Below are 21,683 nucleotides of genomic sequence, written 5' to 3'. Positions count from 1 at the left end.
TATTACCCAAAAAGAAACTTTGGTTTTAATTAAGAAATTTCTAAGGGCAAATGAAAATTTTCCTTTTTGTACTGGTTTATGCATTTCAGCCCTACAATGGAGAGTGATTTTTCAGAACATTATGGTCTAAAACAAACGAAACAAAGACAACATTGAAAGGAGGAGAGTTGTTTACTGTAAATTAACCTTTCTCCCATTAAATATTTCATTTATTTGTGGTTTCAAAAATCCTCCTCCCTCCAAAGGTTTTTGTTTATGGTTTTAGTCCATGATGTTCTCAAGACTGTTCTCTATTGTAGGACTAAAACATGTACACCAGTGAGAGAAGGAAAAAACTCATTTGCCTTTAAAACGCGTTTAAAACTCCTTTGAATCAAATTAATTTCATTGAAGATAAAGTTTGAACAATCAAGGGGCAGAATCATTTAACAAAGCAGGCCAAAATTTTATAACACTACTACTACAGTAGAACATCGATAACTGAACATGCAGACAACTCGATATTTATTATTCTCATGGTTGGCATACTACCAAATTAAAAGTCAGAAACTTCCAACTCAACAAAAGATAGCTAAATCCCACTTAAATTGACGACGATTTATAATGTGCTAATCACCACTAATTTTTAAAAGTTGGTAGACGATTGGACAGCTAAATAAATTTTCATGACATTTCTGTCACATATTTCTACAATTCTTTGTTTCCGTGTTTTTTGTCACTTGTAAGTCGAAAATATTTCCTCTTACTTTGGGGGTAGGGTCACTATTTTTTGGAACCTGGAAACTCGACCTGTGGACTATGTAAGTCACAGATGAACGTGGATGAGAACTGAAATTTGAACAAGAGATGGTTGAGTAAGCTTAAAAAAAGTTTTTTTAGATCAAAATTTTTAAGTTTGTTTAATAAATGAGTAAAAGCAACAAATGAAAAACAAATTAAGTTTAAGAAATATTTAACTTTTTCAAAAAAGTTTTTTTTTAACTTTTGACAACTGCTTGGCTCATTCACAAATAAAAGATATTTCAAAACAGTTGTTTTTTTTCCCACCATAATTAATACATAGTAGAATGGAATTGTTCAACAATATATAAGTACATGACATAAATGATGTTCAAAAATTGTGAAGGCAAGATCAAATTAAACTTAGCTAACTTGACATCTGCTCAAGTTGACATGCTCATTGATACTTTTGGGGTGTAGAGTACAAGGTTCTGCTGTACTTAACCGTACATGCACCTCATATATATTTCTCTACAGAATTTCTAACGAATTGATACATGCCAGAATGTATGTTCTGAGTGTATGTGCGGTCCTAATGTATTTATGCTGTCAGAATTGTGCTTGTTTCGTGTTCTAGCTGGTGCTGACATGTTTTCCATATTTTGAAATATGGTAAATGCTTGAATTTTCATGTTATGTTATCCTGAGAAGGAAGAGAGCATAGGAAACAAACTGGAATCCTTCATTTGTTCATGTGAAAACTGACTTTCGTTAGTGTTTAGAAAGTGAGCACTGTTTTGAGCTCAAATTGCTTAAAATTGAGAAAAACTATAAATGGCAGAACATTAAAACTGGAGAAATCTGTTTTCTAATTTTAAAAAAAAAACATTCACAGGAAGCATAAAGGAGAAGTCAATAAAGGTAAAACTTTTTCATACAATTACGTGAGACTTCATACAACTAAGAAAACTGTCAGTTTTAGACTGGTTGCATATCGAGAGGTACTGTTTCACATAGTATAAAAATATCTCATAAAATATTCCCACTTACACTTGCATTAGAAAATCTAGGCATTAGTGGAAACTTACTATAATGATTCTATAATAGTAGTTCTCATCATTCATAGACTGCTCCGATCTCTTCTGATAAGCCAGTTCTGCTGGCAGGCGCGCCGATGATGTAGCACACGGACCACCAGTTGCTTTGTTTTTCTGCTCCTCCAAGAACATGTTCGTGCATTGTGTGCAAGCATCATCTGCCACAAGATGTTGCAACTAGGTGATAAAAAAAAAATGTACACTATTTATAGAAAACCAAAATTACAAATAACTAAGCGAACACAAAATATATCTTCTATAGGGTACTTACAAAATATCACAAAGAATGCACATCGCACAAACCTACCTGCCTGACTACATTCTGAACAACTTTCTCTAGGGTGAATCCCCAGTAAGCTTCAATCCCGAACATTTCTCTTAATGTATCCTCATATTGGTTAGCATCAATGTTCTGGTCCAGGAGACTTTTCACCATGTCCAGAAAGGTTGTATAGTAAGCTTCAACAGCAATATTATCTGAAAAATAAAGTTGGAATATTCAGATTTGCACACATTTTATTTTATTCCGACATTCTATGCACACACATACACACATGGCTGCTACAAGATCAGCAACATTTAATTTTAATAATTTCAAATTGGGGTTTAAATCAAACTTTCCATCACAGGATATCTAATAATTAGCATAATAATCATGACATATCATTGAACATCAATAATAAAAATTTGCTTCGGCGATTGCAAAGTACACATGAATATTAATAAATCTAAATAATATGTGCACACGCATACACGTTTACTTTTCATCACAATGCCAAAAAACAACAAATATTCATGAAGCTTTCACGAAATAAAAACATGTTAAACTTGAGAACTTATGAAGCGAAACTAGAAATAAATTCCATAGATCAGGGGTTCTCAAACCTTTTTCACCTACTGCACCCCTTTACCTAATTAATGCTTATCCACAACTCCCCAGAACAGTTTAACAAAGAGTCTACTTAAAAAACCTTTGTCAGAGCTGGCACTTGCGACAACCTTGACAAAAGTTGGGTGCCACGGGCACAGTTTGAGAATCTCTGCCCCAGACAATCAATCACATGAAAGAGCAAGCATAAATAGAACAAACTTTTAAAGTTTTCTTGACCAGTGTATAATTAAAACCATCAACTTGCTACAATGTGAAATAAAATGGACAAAATGAATGAAATATAATTCAAAAATAAGTTGATTAAGCATTGAAATTCAAAATATAACCAACCCCCTACCACATTAATACACCTGACACAGAAATTGGTTCAGAATGACTAATTTTTCATAGTTTTTCTGATGCAGATGAAATAAAAAAATCCACAATGCTTGACAAAAGAATTTAGAAATTAACAGCAATTGAAACCTTTAGCAGACTGGCACTCCGGAGGAGGGCTGACGAAAACCCACTTGAAGATGGTGTAACCGTTTATCTGATGTACCACAAAGAATTGTGTATAAACATTTCTCTTCAAGTGTTTTGGGAGGGGGTTTGGAAAAAAATACTTTCTCATTCACTTCAGTAATCCCTTTCAATTGAAAAATAACGTTGCTTGGAGACAAATTCACAATGAATAAGACTGTGAATGTCCCCGGGGGGGGGGGGGGAAGTGGTCAATATATATTTAAAAAATATATTCAGCCAGCCCTCTATACTCTCAGTTTTTTGTACTTATAGTTCCCGTTAAACTTTTTGGAAAACACTGTTGCGGTGTTAATTCTTGAATAAAAAAATATAGAAACTGTACAAATACAACGCCACAACAGGAAAAATGCCCAACGAGGTGGCTGAGAAAAAGATGCCCATAAAAATATGGATGTCATAAATTTAAAAATACAGCAAACCAATTATTAAATTATGTATTAAATAGTCATTTCATAACAACCTCTTCTAAAGTTTTTTCTAGAGCTTATATATCCTCTACATACCTTCCAACTCCATATCTAGCATTCAGCTGCTCGATGAGATGTTATGTGAACATTTAGGGCTTGCTATACACATTACCTGATGATTGTACAGGCAATCGAAGAAGATGCAAATGCAGGAAACATCTTGAAGTCATGGATAAATTTCACTGATGCTATTAGTGTCATTGCTAGAACTGTGGAAACTCTAAAGATAGGAACAGCCATCTTGTGTAGGAAAAACTTCTGGCCACAATGTGTGCCTAAGTACACAAGCCTGCTGAAAAGGTTATGAAAGATATCGTCTGTTTCTTATTGCAATTCAGAGATCGACAGGGCAGGGTTAAACCGAAGTGATGCCCCATGAAGATGACCAAGATTAAGAAATGGAAGACAAGTTCATTATGAGCAATATAGCGCAAGAGCTTTGTAAGTTTAAATCGACACTTGGATTGTTTCCATGACACACACTTATCATGATACGTTTTTCATATGGAGAAAAATTGGAGGAGGAAGCCGTTTCCAAACTCTTTTTCCTCTTTTAAACCAAACATGGCCCAAGTTCTGACTTTAGTAAATTCCTCATGCCACTGTACAAGGGTGGGTCAAAAAAAAAAAATTCAAATTTTTTAAGGAGCGCAGCGATAAAAAGGTACTAAATGGTCTCAAAGTAACACATGTGATTTTTTTTTAATATTCTGATTAGTGTAACTGCCTCCAGATTGATATTGATTTTTTCAATATATTTGACTTTTTATTCAATATTTTTTAATTTTTTTTCAAGGTAGGTTTCAGTTAGGGTTTTGACCAATTACATTACTTTCTACAAATATAAACAATTCGTCACTTTAGAGTTGTGAGGGGTGGATGGGTGGGTAGAGTGGGGATACTCTATGCCAGCACGTTTCCTCGCATAACTCCGGCGGAAATAAGGCGAGGTTGTGTTGTGCTTGCCTGCGCCATTTTCATCATGGATCATACTCATTCAAAGTGGAAATGTCTGTTATTTCGTGATTCAAGTGACATTAAATTGCAATAAATTACCAACCTACAAAGATATTATGAAGTTCTATGAGTGAAACTGCTATAAGATAAAATGTGATAATGAAACTAATAAAGAGCCCACATATAAAGAACTAGAGGACACTGTCATGGCAAAAATTGAAGAAATATGGTCAAGAGCTTCCACTCCTTCTGTCCAACACAAACGAGTGAAAGGCACATCATGTATGAAATACAAAAATCTTTCAAATCACACCCTAAAATACCAAAGAAGTGATTAGAAGAGTTTCGCCGTAAATTATTGTTTGACATTTATTTCATCCTGCAAGTGTAAGAACATCGAAGAGTGCATTTGCCCCAAATATAAAAAAATACCTGTCCGAGAGAAAAGCTTCCTAATCGACCAATGAGTGACCAAAGTTCTAGAAATAAATGGTTTATACTTCGACAGACGGAAGGATAAAACTTTAATTATATATCAGAAAAGGACAGAAAAATGTATCGACAGAACATTCTCGAGGAGCATATTCCACTGATAATGGAACCATCGTCGAAGCACCAGCTTCTGGCACATCTGAATGCACAGAACAAGCAATCTTCGATTTCTTCTTGGAATCAGAAATATCTATGGAGTCTTTGGTGGCAGTTGGGTGTGACGTGGAACTAATGTGAATGTTGGTACATATGGAGGTGTCATACATCTGCTTGAAAAAAGGTTAGATGACCCGTTGCAGTGGATTATCTGTTTACTGCATATGAACGAATTATCTTTCCGACACTTGTTTTTACATACTGACGGCAGCACATCGGGACCCAAAACATTTTCAGGGAGAATCGGTAAAGATATAGAAATACGTGAAATAAAAATGTTAAAAAAAGTTATTTCAACAGGGAGAGTTATCCAAGTTTTCGATTCAAGGTATTAGCACAGACCAAACATATTTGTACAGAATAGTCTCAGCAGTTTCAAAAGGCATAAGGATTTAGCAAACAAATTGCCAGGGGGCGTGGTAGCCCAGGTCGATAAGATACTCGCCTAAAAACCAAGGAATGTTTAGCGGTGTCGCCAGTTCGATACCTGGTTCGTCCTTGTCAGAAAACGTTCCTGACACACAGTACAACAAAAATGATGACATGACCGCAGAAAAAGATTGCTACCACGGAGTCCTCTATCAAGGGGTTAGCGCACCAACCTCTCGTTAAGTATAAAACACAAGCCTGCCATTCGGAATCTGTAATAAATTGTAGGTCCTTGTCTAATTAGCCCTCGTGTGCAGAAAAATGACCATGGTGCGACAAAAATGATCAACAAATCGCCAGGCAAAATGGCTCATGCCCTATAGCTAACTCATGCTAATCGAATTCTATATTTGTACGTTTTGATGGAATCTCTTTCTGAAAATTTAATAATTCTAGCAACGTATGTCGTCAAGTTTTACGTTCCAACTTGGTTTGCTATCAAAACTCACCCTTCCTGTAAAGATGGAACACGACACCTGTTCAAGCTCATCGCTGCAGCTAGGTATTTACCGGCAGAACTTAAAGGCAAAATATATCCTGCAATTCTCAAAGAAACACGTACTTCGCACACCCTGAAAATTCATTGGTTGCAACAGTGACTGACTCTGAACCCCACATCCATAAACTGGAAGCCTGCAGCATTCAGAAAAATAGACTCCGACTGTTGCAACTTTCCTATAGTAAAATTTGATGTATTACATCGATCTCATTAACTGGCCGAAGTACAATATATCTGATCCACCCTCATTCTATCTTTTACCAAGGCAGTGACCTATCGGTTAGAAATTCTTCAGAATATGGACTGGGTTGTCAATTCGGTTAGTAAGTCTCAAAACGCTTTGCCGAAATTTAAGAGTAAGGATTTTTACGCTATTTGATATATGATAATATAAATACCACTTTTTAAACTTTTTCCTTGTAATAAATAAATGTTACTCATGCGATTTGTATTTGTTTTATATAGACACACTTTAAAAATTTATTTTAAAACCTCACACACACTTTGAGAAATCATCAAAAAGTGTTTTTTTTTTTTTTTTCAAAATAAGAATTTTTCAAAGTCAATCTGGAGGCAGAAGATGATAACCCATTCTTAAAAAAATTTATATGTGAGCTAAAGACATCATTTGGCACCCTTTTCGTGCTGTGCCGGATAGAAATTAAAAAAATTTTTTTTTTTACATAGAACTGTGACCCACCCTACAGTACATGCACCTTCTAAGCACTTCTCATGGGAATTTCTAATGAATTAATACATGCAGGAATATGTTGTGTGTATTGTATTTTGAAGTGAAAAACGGCAAATGTCAGAATTTCTATGTTATATAAGTTTCATGTTGAAGATCTGCTCCCCTCTTCCTCAACGCTGGCTATCAGACTCCTTGTACGAGTCAATATCAGACCTGCCAACCTTGAAAAGGCAAAAGTCCTGCAATTTCCTGCAAAGATCCCCAAAATTTCCTGCAAAAATCCTACAAGCATACGATAACTTCCTGTGCATAATCCACAAAGTCAAAATAATGAAGAATTTAATGTAAAATATGGGTATATTTTTATAAGTTAACAGACTGTACATGGATGCAACATTTTTTCTGAAAATCAAATACTTTCCTCAAATTTCTCAAGATTTCATTAAGGGGGAATAAAAATTTGCTCGTGTAGATTACAGGTCATTTTTGGTCCTCAAAGTAACGAAATGGCAATGAAATTTATATGCAATTTATTGCAGTAAACTGTTTTTTAAATGTTTGAAATATTCAAGGGTAAAATATTTATTCTAAAACTCTATTACATTAAAATGATTGGATTATTTTACCTTTCATGTTAATTTTGATGCTTCATCACAATCATATTCGAAAAGAATTACCATTGAAAATCTATATTTTAATAACTAATGCAAAAACAAAACTATATACAAGCTATTCACAAATGGGACTAAGTTTTATGCAATGCCTTTGTTGTGGAAGATTTAGCCCTCCTCAAAAAATCATTGTCAAACTTAGATTTGACTACCAATTAGATTTCCCAATGTTTCTTTTGCCATGGTTGACCTAAACTGAGTGTTTGTCTTTGTTAGATAACTAAAAATTCTCTCACATTGGGCATTGCTGTGAGGAATTGTTAGGATGAGCAACATCAAGCTTGACACTCTCTTGAATTTTAATCCACCATCATTAATTTTGAGTTCACCTATCAATTTCCATTGAATGTCAGCTCTTTCGTCTTTGAGAATTTCATCTGGAATTTGTTCATGCTGTAGATGGCAAAATTCAGACTGGATAATATAATAGGCCTCATCTTCATGTGAAATTTCAATTGCTCTTGAGATAACTGATGAATATTTTTTCATCAAAAAACGTGCTTTAGAAAATGAAGACTTCTCCACTAAATCGATGTCAGCCACTTCAGCATTAACGAACACTTCATGATCAATAGGGAACTTTTGAGCCATGTAATTACAAGTAGTAACGTAAAATTTTCTCACATAAGAATAAAACTTTACTTTTTGTGAATCTTTCAAAAGCAAAAGCATTTTTTCTGAAGACCTACCAATCATTAAATCTGCATCAGATTTTTGGTTTTCAACTGAATCATATTTGATACTCTAAATTGAAGATGCACTTTTCAAGACAGATGGCAAAACAAATTTTGACAATACATCTTCCAAGAGATGCAGGAGAATTGATCTGGCCTTGTGAATAATGGGCTTATTCGATTGTAACAGTAAATTTGTCTTATCAAAAGATGGCAAAATAAATATCAGAAATGAACAGATTGCACTGTTTACATTTACACAAACTTTGTGTGCTACACAAAGTTTGAAACTTCTCTTTTCACTTAGAGCTCCTTTGAAAGTAATAAAAAATATCGATAAGATATTCTTCTACGTTTCCTGGGAGACATTTGGCTCCCTTTCTGGTAGTCAAATGAATGAGACGACAAGGGAAACCTATAACAGCTAAATAGTCAATATTCTTTTTTAAAAATGCTGCCACACCATTATATTTGCCAATCATAACAGGTGCATTATCTACACTTAAGGCAATACAATTTCCCAATGGAATATTGTTTTCTTTCTAAGCAGCTGATTATCAATTTGGAGATATTTTCTCCTGTACTATCACCAACAAGAACAGGCACCTGGAATAAAAAATTTTCAATCCGACTACTTTTGGAACTGAATACTGTCACACTAAGTGGGTAGTACTTCTCAGATTTATTGCTGCTGTCAGTCGAAATCGGCCTTTTTGCATGAAATGGATCAATTCCATTTTTGAAGCGTTCCCCATTTCAGCAACAATGCAAGATGTTTTCGTTCTTGAACATGCATATTTTTTTTGGCAATTTCACTATCTGGAAACATTTTCTTAAAAAGAATATTGGCATGCTCCGCACAAGACAATGGTAAGTTATGTTCCACAATGAACGATGTAAATAAACACTCGGCATGGATAACGGCATCAAAAGTGGAACAGTCTTGAGCAAAATTTAATTTTTTGTTACTTTCCGTAATCTTACAATTGTCCACATGCTTCTGTGTGTGAACGTGTTTTATGACATCTGCTTTGCCTTTGTGTGCTACAGAAAAACCAACTCTACAAATGGAGCAAAAGGCTAACTGCTGGCTCTTCCTTGATTCGATTATACAAGGATAATCTGCAGTGAAACATTTCTTGAAAACACTCAATATTTTCGACCAGCCATTGTGCATTTAAAACATTGTACAAAAAAATATGTTCCAATAGACTTATGCAGGGCTATCGGCTGAGCATCTGAAGAAAATCTTCCATAAGTACATTGTTTATATTCAAAGGTTTGAACGGCTTTGACCACGCTTGAAAATTTTATTACCATCCAGAAAAATATCCCCATAAAGATACCCTGGAGCACAGCCAGCCCGGAGTCAGCATTGTACATGTTGTCGCAAGCACCCCCTTATTTCGGTATTGCGATTAGTTTGAATATCGATGATTCCAATAGAAAAAAAAAATTGTGTTTGAAGATCCGTATACTGGAAGCCAGGGAATGGTCACAGCAGCCAATAGCCCTGCTTAATTCAACCGTAACCGTATACCAGAAGAATATTTTGATTACTTAATTAGAATTTCGATTATTTCACCCAGGGAGGGGGGGACTTAGACCTCTAGACCAAGTACAAGTTCACTTACGCGTATGCAAACGAACTGACTCATTTGAAGAAAAAAAAAACCCCCATGCTACATGGGTGTAAGACCACCAGTCAATTAAAGATGCTGCATACTAATGCAATATTAATTATTTGAGATATCAACACAAAGGTATGGTCAAAATGTCAACAAATTAGTGATACCCCGACTTACGTCAATAATTTGTACCAACACTTATCATGAAAGTTAAAAGAGAGACAAAAGTTTAGTTTAATTTTTCCACTGATAATGTCCTTCCCTTCTCCGCAGGGAGGGGGAGGTTATAGAAGAGAGGCAACTGTGCATATTTTCATTATTTCTTATCTATTAGTGTTTTAAATGCCTTTCTTGCTGGAAACACTTTTGTTCCAAGAACATAATGTCAAAAGTCTTCAAGATTTGCTCAAAGTGCATTGAACTGGAAAAAAATCATTTTAGGAAGAGACAATGTAGACGTAAGTCGGGATATTACTGTATCCTCACAGATATGCTTCTACAAAACCCATTTGATAATTATCAAACTGAATCGAGACAGAAAGCATTATTTTTTTCATGAGTATTCATTAAAATCATTCATTGGCATGTTTCAAATCTGCAAACAGACAAGAATGTTTTGCACTCTGGAAGAAAATTTCTTTGTTCTTCATATACAAAAATCAATCCCAAACACTCAAAAACAAAAATATGTCAGTAAATTTTAATGTCATTTCTTATTAATATCAAAGGCTCTCTATAAAAGTGATTTCCGTAAAGAAACAACATCACTTACGATTTTCTCACGCATATAGTTGGGTACTAAAATTGGTAGTATACGTACTGTTTTGTATTGCTTACCAAAGAATGACCACTGAAGATATAGAATGCAATGCTGGCTACTCCACAGGGTCGGAAGGCTGGTTATTTGCACCTCAGCACGGCAACCTGGGAGATAGCTCTTTGTTGCCAGAGGGAGCCAGCAGCGATCTCTCCATCGAGAAGATAACCTCTCTAAAGAATACAAAGGCATTCAGTGGCTCAGTCTACCAACACTTGTAACAAGCCACTGGATTGCAAATAGTAGTATTGGGTGTTGTACTGAGAGCTTTAATATGGCATGTTGAATAACCCTGTGAAACACCAGAAGTTCCAAACAGGACTGATTGAATTCCAGTGATTTGTCAAAGAACAAGTTCAATAATTTTTTTTCTTTTTTTGAATATTTGATCGATAAGCCTGATTCATACGTGCATCAGTTTTAAATGATTCAAAACATACACAATGAGAATTTAAATGAGTGAGAAAACGAAAGTCGATTTTATTTAAATATGCACTAATATCAAATGCCTCATTACGACACCTCAGATGAAGTTCAGAATGAATACCTGACATAAAATCCTCAGCCACTATGTTATAATAATTTCATAATTCAGAACACTTGAATGCCACTATTAAACTTAATGCCCTTATTTATTCTTAAAACCTGTCTCCCATAACTCTTTTTATACATAACTGAATTTTAGATTCACATGCATTAAATTCACTAGTTTTATCATTTCCTAATATGGAAATAGCTGACATTTACATGGCATGACTAACTGTGAACAGCAGCATGTGTAATGAATAACAAATCAAATTTCTAACACTATTTTCTCGTATCCTTTTCGATTTCCAAACTCTCACATCGAACCTTGCAGAATAGACAAGAAAAATACTCTACTTCAGATATTTCTTTCATCAACTAAACAAAAAGGAAACTACGCATGCCATGAACTACTGAAGACTTAAATTTCCCCTAAACCAGCGATCCTCAGAAAGGTTCCTAAGGGATCCACATGATTGGATGAGAAAAAGAATAACTTATTTTTTGCATTGTTATTTTACTGAAATATTATTGTGCAAAGATGTCCTTGGCCTTCATATTATTGACAGAAAGAGTCTATGGAACACAGAAGGTTAAGAACCTCTGCCCTAAACAATAACACTTATATAATTTGAGTTTGAATTTACAATAGTGCTTACTATACAGGGTGTTGTCAATGGACCGACAAACTCAGAGGGTTGTTAGTTAGCATCAAGAGGAACAAAAATTGCAATGGAACATGGTGTCGCAACCCACGTTGAGAGGGTGAAAATCGTGAAATGCATGCACGCTCTGAGTCCAGAGGAGATGAAAGGTGGTTGTCAGTTGATCACTGAATATGTTCGTGGGTTTGGTAACCATATCTCATGTAAGCAGCCTATGGGGTCACCTTAAATCACGCGTTTATGCAACGCTTGTGGGGGACACTAGAGGATCTCATAGCACGGACTGTTGTTGCTGCTACAGACATCCAAAGCATACTTGGTATCTTTGAGCGCACCCAGGAATCATTTCTACGTTGTTTTAGACTGTGCAATGACATCAGCAGCCACCACTTCCAACAATTCTTGTAATAATTAACCAATTAAATCTTTTTGTAGTTCCAGCATGACATCAAAACCTGCATGCGTTTTCGCGATTTTTACCCTCCCAATGTGGTTTGCGACACCATGTTCCATAGCAATTTTTGTTCCTCTTGATGTCTACTAACAACCCTCTGAGTTTGTCAGTCCATTAACAGAACACCCTGTATATGATTCTTCCAAGACAACTACATAAGCATATTTTAGCTAATGCGAAAAATTCCCCCACACAATGCTGTTAGCAAATAAAGCTCTTATCGAGAGATATAGTAAAAATGTTGAATAAAAACTGTTATAAGCTGTAGATTTAGAATATGGATAACATCACTATTATAACTGTTCCGGGTCCTTATGAAATATAACACGAGATTCACCAACCAAGTTTAATGAATCCATTTCTGAAATTTTGAATATCTGACACAAAATATATTCTTTCCTATACTTCAAACCACCTGCATGACCTGATATGAATTATTTGTGTTCAATATTCATACTGTTTAATTAAAATTCATTTGTTAAAATTGGTTTTAATGTTTCAAATAACACTATTGAAATTTTAACCAGTTGCTTGCGAATTTCAAGTACTAAAATGGTTCATAATTATTAGCTGATTTTCAGAGTTGCTTACAAGGGACAAGTCACAGTAGAAATTGCTGAACGTCCCTGCAAAGTGAATCATTTAATGTTAAAAAAGGTATCTGGCATTTGAATTAGTTTAAAGCAGTATGTGACACGATGGAATGACATAAAACAAGGTTTGAGAAATGTACGGATCATTGCTGAATGAGCAGATAGGCTCTCAAAGAAAGACAACCAAAAAAGGCAACATCAAACCAAACTTTTTTTTTTTTTTCTGAATAGTGAGACACATATCCATGCACAAACAAAGATCTGATTCAGACATGTTGAAGTAGAGATTTACATGCTAATCAGGCAGCATGTTCGTAATTCGGCGAGACTCTTCCCTTATCTGCAAACATATGAAATTATCGAAGAAAAAACTGAAAATTAAAATTTTTGTACTCTAAGCCGTGCAGTAAAAAAATTTGAACACTTTCTCAGATGGACGAAATATTACTACAAGAGATTTGGATTGCAAAAAATAAATAAAAATCTATATGCGTAACAAAATCAACCAGCCAAATCTGAAAGACAAAAAATATCAGTGTTTCATGTGCTTTTTGCAGGAAACTAGAAGATAAAAAAAAATAACTATTCATTATTAAATGTACATACATCATTTCGGTCCAATTATTTTCAGGGGATGTGTTTGAAATGGCGGAATTGACTTTGAAAAATTTTATCTTACGTTTCAGCTAAATACCAAGATTCTCAGCATTACTTATGCTGCTGTTCCAAGTTTTTTTTATACACTTAGAAATATAAAAAAAATAAATGACTTTTCCAATCTGAAATCAAAATAAGTTTGAATTTATGGTGGAAAAATGAATTAATGATTGAAATTTAATTATTAAAATTGAAATAATAAAATTTAGATTCATGTCACAGCATTTCACAATGAACTATTCATGAAAATTTGATACATCAACTAAAGATCTTACTTTTAGGTTTTAACCGAAGAGCAATAGCTGTTGACTGCTTCCTGTCTTCTCTATCCTTGAGCTCTTCACTAAGAAGTACCTGAGACCGCTCACTTATTTTGGACAGACGTTCACAAAGGATGTGATGAAGGCGAAAGAATATATACCAATTGCTATTTACATAAAACAATGCATAGGATTCGCCCTGGAAAAAATTGAAGGGAAAAAGGAATTTCAATACACGTACAAACGAATTTCCCAATTCTCTAAATTTGTTTAAAAAATTTTATATTCAAATATAATTGCATGAAAACTCAAAATAAATTCCCTCATATAATCACTCAATCAGTGCAAGAAAAGTTATACAGTTATTCCAGGATTGCCAGCTTAGATTGCTTAAATGTATCTTTGCATTCTTTGTCTTTTTACTTGATGAAAAAGTTTTTACTTTTGAATCGGGAAATTTTACTACTGTCAGACCAGAGATCCTTAGCTTATATATTCCCCAAATTTTTACAAATGAGATTAAAATTTTAATTATCCCACGACAGCCTAATCTTTGGATACTTAGCTGTACCTAAAGTAGACATGTGGCTGTTAGGAATCATTATTAATTGATATTTTCTATATAAATTTAATCTCACAATCCTGTGTGGCAAACACCTGACCCATTGACCTAAAATGCCACAGCACACCATTAATAGCATTGTTATGGTAGATGAGTTTTTGCTTTAACCCTTTCCTCTGCATAGTAAAAATCATAAAACCTCTGGCATAAAGAAACTGGCATATCTTATTTAAAATATAAAATAGGCTTTCATCTGATTTCTAGCAGGTGCAAAGTAAGGGATATAGGAATTAAGTCCATTTCAGAAAAATCAAATTTACAAAATATCTAAAATTGCCATTGCTAAAATAAGAGGCTTTTAGGCCGATGCCAGACAAGCATTGCTAATTGCACGTACTTCATTTCCATGCTTTAGGACTGTTTTTCAATCTTTCTGAACCCAAGCACCAGTAAAATGTCTGCGGCAAAAATTATGCATCACTTGACATACATGTTTTTTCCTATTATGAAACTGGTTCCTCCATGAAAAACAGTACTCATCTGACAACTGGTTGTGTGTTCTCCACCAATTTAGAGCGATAATTACACTCGTATAGCATTAGTCTTAAAGAGGTGAGATATCTCATCAATGCCAGTGTGAAAGGATTAATGAAACATGGAGTACAGCAAATACTCATTTTCAATTTAAAGAGCAGTCAACTTATGAATTGGTGTTCAGAATAGGATAAGTGAAAGGAAGGATTATTGAAATATCTGAATGTTACAAAATATCAACCTTTCTTCAGCTTAATTAAACTCTTTTTTTTCTTTCACTTAGATCACTGAATAATCAAGTTTTGGAAGAACACCATTAAAAGAATATTCATTTATCTCTATGAACAGGTCAATGGTAAGCATTATAACTACTTCAATCAATAGCCACTTACTGGAGTACAGTTGTCCATAACGTAACTACCAGGACTTGAGTTCAACAGCCCATCAGTAACCATTTTCTCTTGATTGCTACAAGAATCCTGGCTTGCATCATTGCAGTTGTATGCTGGGCTACTGCTGTTGTTGACAATGATGTTATTACTTCTTTTCAATGATGACTTTGATGATGACTCTTGGAAGCATGACTTGGAATTATCATTTTCATCATACATTTCCAGTATGTCTGTAACAGGGGGATCATAGAATATTTTGAGATTTATCATGGTATGCTAAGTATGTTTGACAAGGGTAAAACCACCAGGGCAATCAAATGAACTACAATATACATATTTTAATGAGTTCATCAGTAAATAATTTGAAAACGAGATTCTAACCATCATTATCCAATTCATCATCTGACATTTCTCCGCGTGGTGCAGAAAACAAATCTGGAATGAACTGCCTCATCAAATGTTTGATTTTCTGCTTGTCTTCCTTATGCATTCCTGAAAAAATAACAAGCATATAGAGTTACAAACAAAAAAAATATCAACAGCAACCGCAGAGATTGGTGTGATCTGTCTATGAAATATAGTTTGAAAATTTTTTTCTGGATAACCACATTTCATGGAAATATTCTGAAATACAGGTAAAATGTAACTGCACATTCTGAATTATGTAGTATAAATTACCTAGTTATAAATTTATTTTTATGATGAACGTTCGTAAAATTTTTACATCAATACTATAATTCATGAATATGAAAAAATTAATAGACACACATCCTTGAAAACTGAAGTTTAAATTAAATGGCAAACCATGTGGAATTTAATAGAAATTTTATAAAATTACCTGTTTGACGCTTGACATGGTGAATTATTAGACTAGCAGCATCTTTCAGAATATCTTTGTTCTTGTATGCGACTGTAATATGAGGTTCTGAAGAAATCTCACAGTCTTCTGCTTGCTCATGTCGCTAATAATAAAATAGAAAAAAATTAAAAGTTTTGAAAGTTTTGCAATTATTACAGCAAGGTGAGTATTTTATGCATGCAGGATATTAAATTTTTTGAAATTGACAATTTTATCCTCTGTGTGACCTACTTACCTCTTCTGAAATACTTTCAATCTCATTCAGAAGATTTTTAGACCGCAAGAATTTCACATCATTCTGCTTGAATGTTATACCTTGATGGTCTAACGACTTAAGGTAATATTTTTCATTCTGGTCTCTCCAGACCTTATTGAAAGCTTTTTGTGCTTTACGCCATTCTTCTTCCTTGGCTTTCAACCTTTGAATACAGAAAAATATTTCAGCATTTGTTAGCAGGTCATTTCACAAGAACAAAGTAAATTTGTGTACCGTATGAACAGCTTTTGGTGAACTGATCATATAAAACATTATGAATGTTTGAGGATGTAAGAATCTTGCTTATCGACCCTTTATTCTGTAAGTCTGTAATTACATAATTTTTCCCCATGATTGTGAGCTGTCGTTATAGTGGACTTCTATGGTATATATGCACTTAAATCAGGCTCCTGGGGGCTAGAGCCTCAGCCAGCTTCCCTCAAAGCAAAGTCCATGGATCTTAGCAGCTGTGTAATGAATTAAGGGCAAAGCAGGTGGGAGAAAGCAATCCCCACACATTAAAAAAGTCTTTCAATTACTTTCCAAATAATCCAAGTTTTCACTATTCTAAGGTGGTGTCAGTCCCATTCACCTCGGATTATTGAGACTCTACTGTATCATATAGATCAAGTTAAAAAGTACAAGGCCAAAAAAACAACAAGAAATAGATATTGTTCAAATTTACATGAAGGACTTCGTGTAAAAACTAAAAGCAGCATTTCATTCTTTGAAAAAAAAAAATTACCTCTTCAGAACTAAAGGCACAGCAGTTGCAGGGTTCTTTTTCAGGCCCTCAATGACATCAGGAGCTTTATCCCCATATATCCTTTAAAGAGGAAACAAAAATTCAGCAACATTCAGCATTTCATGAGAACCAAGAAGGTGAATACTTCATCAATCAGCTAAAATTATAGAGTTTTCTTGAAGACAAACACTTAAGAAGAAGATTCAGAAAGATCAAGGTGAAGTCTTTTGCTTCATTAATAAATATTAATGCATGAACAAAAATCAAATATTAATATATGAACAAAGATTAAATATTAATATATCTTTGTTAAATATTAATATATGAAAGATGAGTCCACAATTTTAATGGTGTTAAAATTGAATTTTTAATTATTTTTTATGGAGACACAATTATGACGTGTGTCAAGAGATTATACCACGTTCAGGGCTCCCACTCAAAAAATCAGAAAAAGTAGAAACAAAAAGTAGGATAGGGAACATAATCATATAGCATAACAAAAAATATTCCTCAAAAAAAAATTTCTTATTAGTATCCCCCCCCCCCAAAATAGCACTATCTCAGCATCCTATAAGATTGACTCAAATCAAAGCAAAATGACAGAAATGACTTGGTTACAAAAACAATTTTTGGCTAAAACAGCTCACTAGCAACCACAGATTAAATTTTTTTTTTTGGAGTCTTCCATAGTCCAATCTGTCAACTTTCTTCGACAATGTAAAATTGACAAAACGACAAATTATGAAGGCTTGTGAGATTTTTAAGAATGACGCTCCTTCGAGACCACTTTGAAAAGCACAGTGTGCAAAATATGTAAATTACAAAGTTCCGATGTAAATAAATCCATCTAATAAGTAAATAAGTACAGAGATAGAAGGGCGAGTGGGAGCCCTGCAGGTTGCATCATCTATAATCAAGCAACATTTATAAGCAAATTTTAAAAAAATAAATTGAAAGACAAATCACATTATATTCTCATACAGAAATCAGAAAATCCTTTACGTACCTTTTTATGCTTCGCTGATGAATGAAAGTTGAACTTCCCCCAAGATTATCATCCAACCTGAATTTAGTTTTTTCTTCAGCAGACATTCTGCTGATTTTTTCTTGAACTGTAGTCAACGTCTGAATTGTTGACAGAGTCGAGTCAAGAAGAATGTCAAGCTATTACATGAAAGATAACAGAAAATTCATTAAACTTCTTTTAAAAAACATATTTTTAAGATAACTGCTTAAAAATAAACAAATAAAAATTAATTTTTTATTTATTTTTTAAATTTTACATTAATTTGCTCAATTTAATGTGCTCTAGCAATGTCTTGCATTGAGCCATATGTACATTATTATTTCTTGCCTTAGAAAGGATTTAAGAATTCCAATTTTCAATGGGTAAGGAAATATTTCCTTCTCTCCTATTGAAAAATAATGCATCTGGAATTGCATCTGAGATAATTTCTTTGATAATGTGAAAAGAATAATGGAGAATTTGCATAATTTGTTCAAATGTAAATAATGAAATAAGCACTTCAAGAAATTAAAATCGGGGCCAATGTTGTAGTTTTTCAGTTATATAAATGATTAATTCGGAATTTAAAGAGCTAGAACATATTACTTACTTCAAACCTTTCATCCTCACATCGATAAATGTATTCTTCATATTGAGTTTTTCTGGAACTCACAAAAGTGGAATCTTCTGACCATGATGGAAATGATACCCAAGTGTCATTGAGAACCTATTAAAAAATAAATAAATTTTCAGTTTGGCAATTTCTTTTTGCATGTTTAGTTTCTTTTTACTTAAATTTTGCAATCTTCTAAAGAAAATAGCATATTTTGCTTATTTCAGGAAGATAACTTTAAACTCACGTCTTTGCACAATGCATTACGGCCACTGCATTTTGGCTGCACATAGTTACGAGGGACTGCTCTGTAGCTAGCTCCATACTTTTTACATGATGAATAATCTGGAACAAAATATGAAAACATGTTTTGATAACCCATACAATGCTTAATCTAGATGCGTCTAAATTTTGAAAATGTTAGATAAATACAAATGCTGGAAGTGACTTTTTTTTTAAATTTTAAAACATTTCTTCTTTAGCAATTCAGTAAGTCAATCGAAAAAAGTACTTTATAACCAAAATTTCTTCATAGTTCAATTAGGAATCACTTGAAAAAAAATTACCAATTTCAGTGGCAAAGTCACCACCAATAACTCTTTCCCTTTCCTGAGTCGCAGTAACCTTATTGGGAAGGGTATCTACATTGTTTGGTATTTCCTTATAACCGAGAAAATCCTTGAACCACTTGAAAAGCTCTGGAAACCTCCTGTGAAATAAATTTTTAAAAAGTTAAAAACAAAAAATTATAGGTTTCTTTTTAGCACGCATGAATGAGATTTCATTTCAACAATAAATAGCTACATTATCTACCAACTTGAACCATGACCTAAGTTTATTTATTTTGGTGCTGAAAAACCTGCAGTACACACAGTTTATAGAACCAAACCATATAAATGGTCACTTTATGTACAGTGATATCCCTACTTATAAGTCAAGGTAAAGGTTTCCTGGAGGTAAATTTACAGATTTTCTCTATTCTTTTTTACTTATTTGCAGAGTCACCATTTAAAGTGTGATGAAAAACTTGGGTCTAACTGAAAGGAATAGTGTGGCAAGCTCACGACCCATGCAGACAACACAAAATGGTGACAGAGCAATCAGGAATTTGAAAGTATAATCTATAGGAAATATAATAAATCTGTTCTGCGAAGAGAAGCCTAAAGGCGGTTTTGGTTCCATGAAATCAACCATTGATTTCAGAAACAATCAAAAGAGCTGCAGTAAAATTCAAGTTCCACATTTTTTGCGTTTATGTGCTTCACGTAGTGTCACCAACGTGCAGAAACCTTATCATTTCATAAGGATATGACGGAAAAACAACTCCATAGCAAATTTACTATGGTTTTGGCACTTGTTTTAGTGTTCCCTCTAATTTTTTAGTTTAACCTTTTTCGATCTGTTTCGGTCTGGGTGCTGCAAAGAAATCTGTAATATGCACCAATGGTGTGTTTTGTAGTTTTGCATGCACATTTTTTGAGTGGGTGCGCCCGCAGAACTTGAAGTCGGTTCCACACTCCATTACACCATTCCAAACTACTCAAAAACCAGATTTTAAGTTTTGAGGTGTGGCTGAGGCGATTTGAATACGTCACCAGCACGTATCTATTGTGCAACAGCAGATATAGAACAAAGAATCTATCAAACGCAGAAAGCGAATGTCAATGCCAAGTATTTAACATTTTTGGCCTCCTGGAAGGGTGGTTGTCCCTTGTGAGCATATAATGTATGTGCACAATGTTCTTTTCTTTTCATTCTTTTTTTGTTCTTTCATTGTTCATTTAATTGTCATGTCCTATGTGAATGTCCATGTCAAAAAGTCTAAAATCAGACTTAAAAACACAATCAGATGCAAAAACTCACAGCACCCTACCTGTTAGGTGATAAAACTGTATTGGAAATAATGATGGGATGCAAATGTTCCATAGAATAATACTTACGAAAGAAAGGGAGCAATGAGTTGAACCAGATCACCCCTGGATATGATTTCCTGATTATACAGGAACAGCAGCCTCAGAAAGTTTTCATAAGCTTCTTGACTTTTCAGAGCTTTTCTGACCTATGGATACACATAAAAACGATTGTAAAACCAAATTATCACACATAACCTCCAAAACAATATAATACACAAAATCCTGATATAATGATTCTCGGCGGATCAAGAAAAAATATTGTTGTTGAGCAGTTATTCCCAATATGTGTGATGTGGTAGAAGCTACGGGTATAACATAGGACTGTAGGGTTTAGATTGCAGTGATGAGAGAAAAAAATTCTGAAGGGGCGATGGGACAAAAAAAGGTTGGAAAACTATGTTGTAGAGGGATTTACAGCTACATAAAGAGGCAGCATCCTCACCACACTGTCAAAAATTTCATTTTCACACATTTCAGTCACATTTTTTCTAAATCGGTATTGTCAGTACCATGAGAAAATTCACTTGAGCATTTATTAGCTGTACAAACTTAATAATCAGTAAATTATTGAAATTCAGTTAGTTTCACCCATTAAAGGGTTCATAGCACTACACTTCGTGTCTAACACTAAAAGTAACATGAGCGACATCTTAACCAACAATTTCATGCAAATGCAAAAAATTTTTTGAGCAAAATAAAAAAAAAATCAATTTTAAAATTGCTTTAAAAAAATATTGCTATGGAGATATCTACGTAGCGTGTTTTTTTAAGTACGTACCGTTTTGAAATAAAAAGCAAGCAAGTTGACTTTTTCCTTAACAATTTTTTTTATATGAAAACCTCACCTTAATCCACTTTTCAACATAATTTCCACCAACATTAAGGCACTTATCGTATCGTATGACCAGCTTTTGAATCCCATCCTCATAGAAGT

General features: G+C 34.0%; 1 protein-coding gene across 5 annotated transcripts in view; it reads right to left on the bottom strand.

The window, feature by feature from the left end:
• LOC149063627 (paired amphipathic helix protein Sin3a-like) overlaps positions 1 to 21,683 on the bottom strand; it is a 70,056-nt gene that overhangs the window by 11,348 nt on the left and 37,025 nt on the right. For 3 of the 5 annotated variants that reach the window (XM_089255882.1, XM_089255881.1, XM_089255883.1), the window contains 14 exons: positions 20,777 to 20,895; positions 19,403 to 19,545; positions 19,084 to 19,181; positions 18,834 to 18,950; positions 18,224 to 18,381; positions 17,218 to 17,298; positions 16,452 to 16,635; positions 16,196 to 16,319; positions 15,739 to 15,849; positions 15,358 to 15,587; positions 13,885 to 14,068; positions 10,736 to 10,888; positions 2,125 to 2,294; positions 1,809 to 1,994 (listed from right to left, as the gene is read on the bottom strand). In XM_089255882.1, the coding sequence (XP_089112008.1) occupies positions 1,809 to 1,994; positions 2,125 to 2,294; positions 10,736 to 10,888; positions 13,885 to 14,068; positions 15,358 to 15,587; positions 15,739 to 15,849; positions 16,196 to 16,319; positions 16,452 to 16,635; positions 17,218 to 17,298; positions 18,224 to 18,381; positions 18,834 to 18,950; positions 19,084 to 19,181; positions 19,403 to 19,545; positions 20,777 to 20,895 (2,058 nt within the window). The remainder of the gene's footprint in view (positions 1 to 1,808; positions 1,995 to 2,124; positions 2,295 to 10,735; positions 10,889 to 13,884; positions 14,069 to 15,357; positions 15,588 to 15,738; positions 15,850 to 16,195; positions 16,320 to 16,451; positions 16,636 to 17,217; positions 17,299 to 18,223; positions 18,382 to 18,833; positions 18,951 to 19,083; positions 19,182 to 19,402; positions 19,546 to 20,776; positions 20,896 to 21,683) is intronic. The other 2 variants (XM_089255886.1, XM_089255885.1) reach the window with 1 other exon arrangement.

The sequence above is a fragment of the Pholcus phalangioides genome, unplaced genomic scaffold (genome assembly GCF_987345545.1).
Source record: "Pholcus phalangioides strain wild (caught in Gottingen) unplaced genomic scaffold, Ppha-v1.0 ptg000172l_1, whole genome shotgun sequence".
In the NCBI taxonomy this organism is placed as follows: domain Eukaryota; kingdom Metazoa; phylum Arthropoda; class Arachnida; order Araneae; family Pholcidae; genus Pholcus; species Pholcus phalangioides.
Note: the sequence above shows the minus strand (reverse complement) of the source record. Positions and strands in the feature narration are given on the sequence as shown.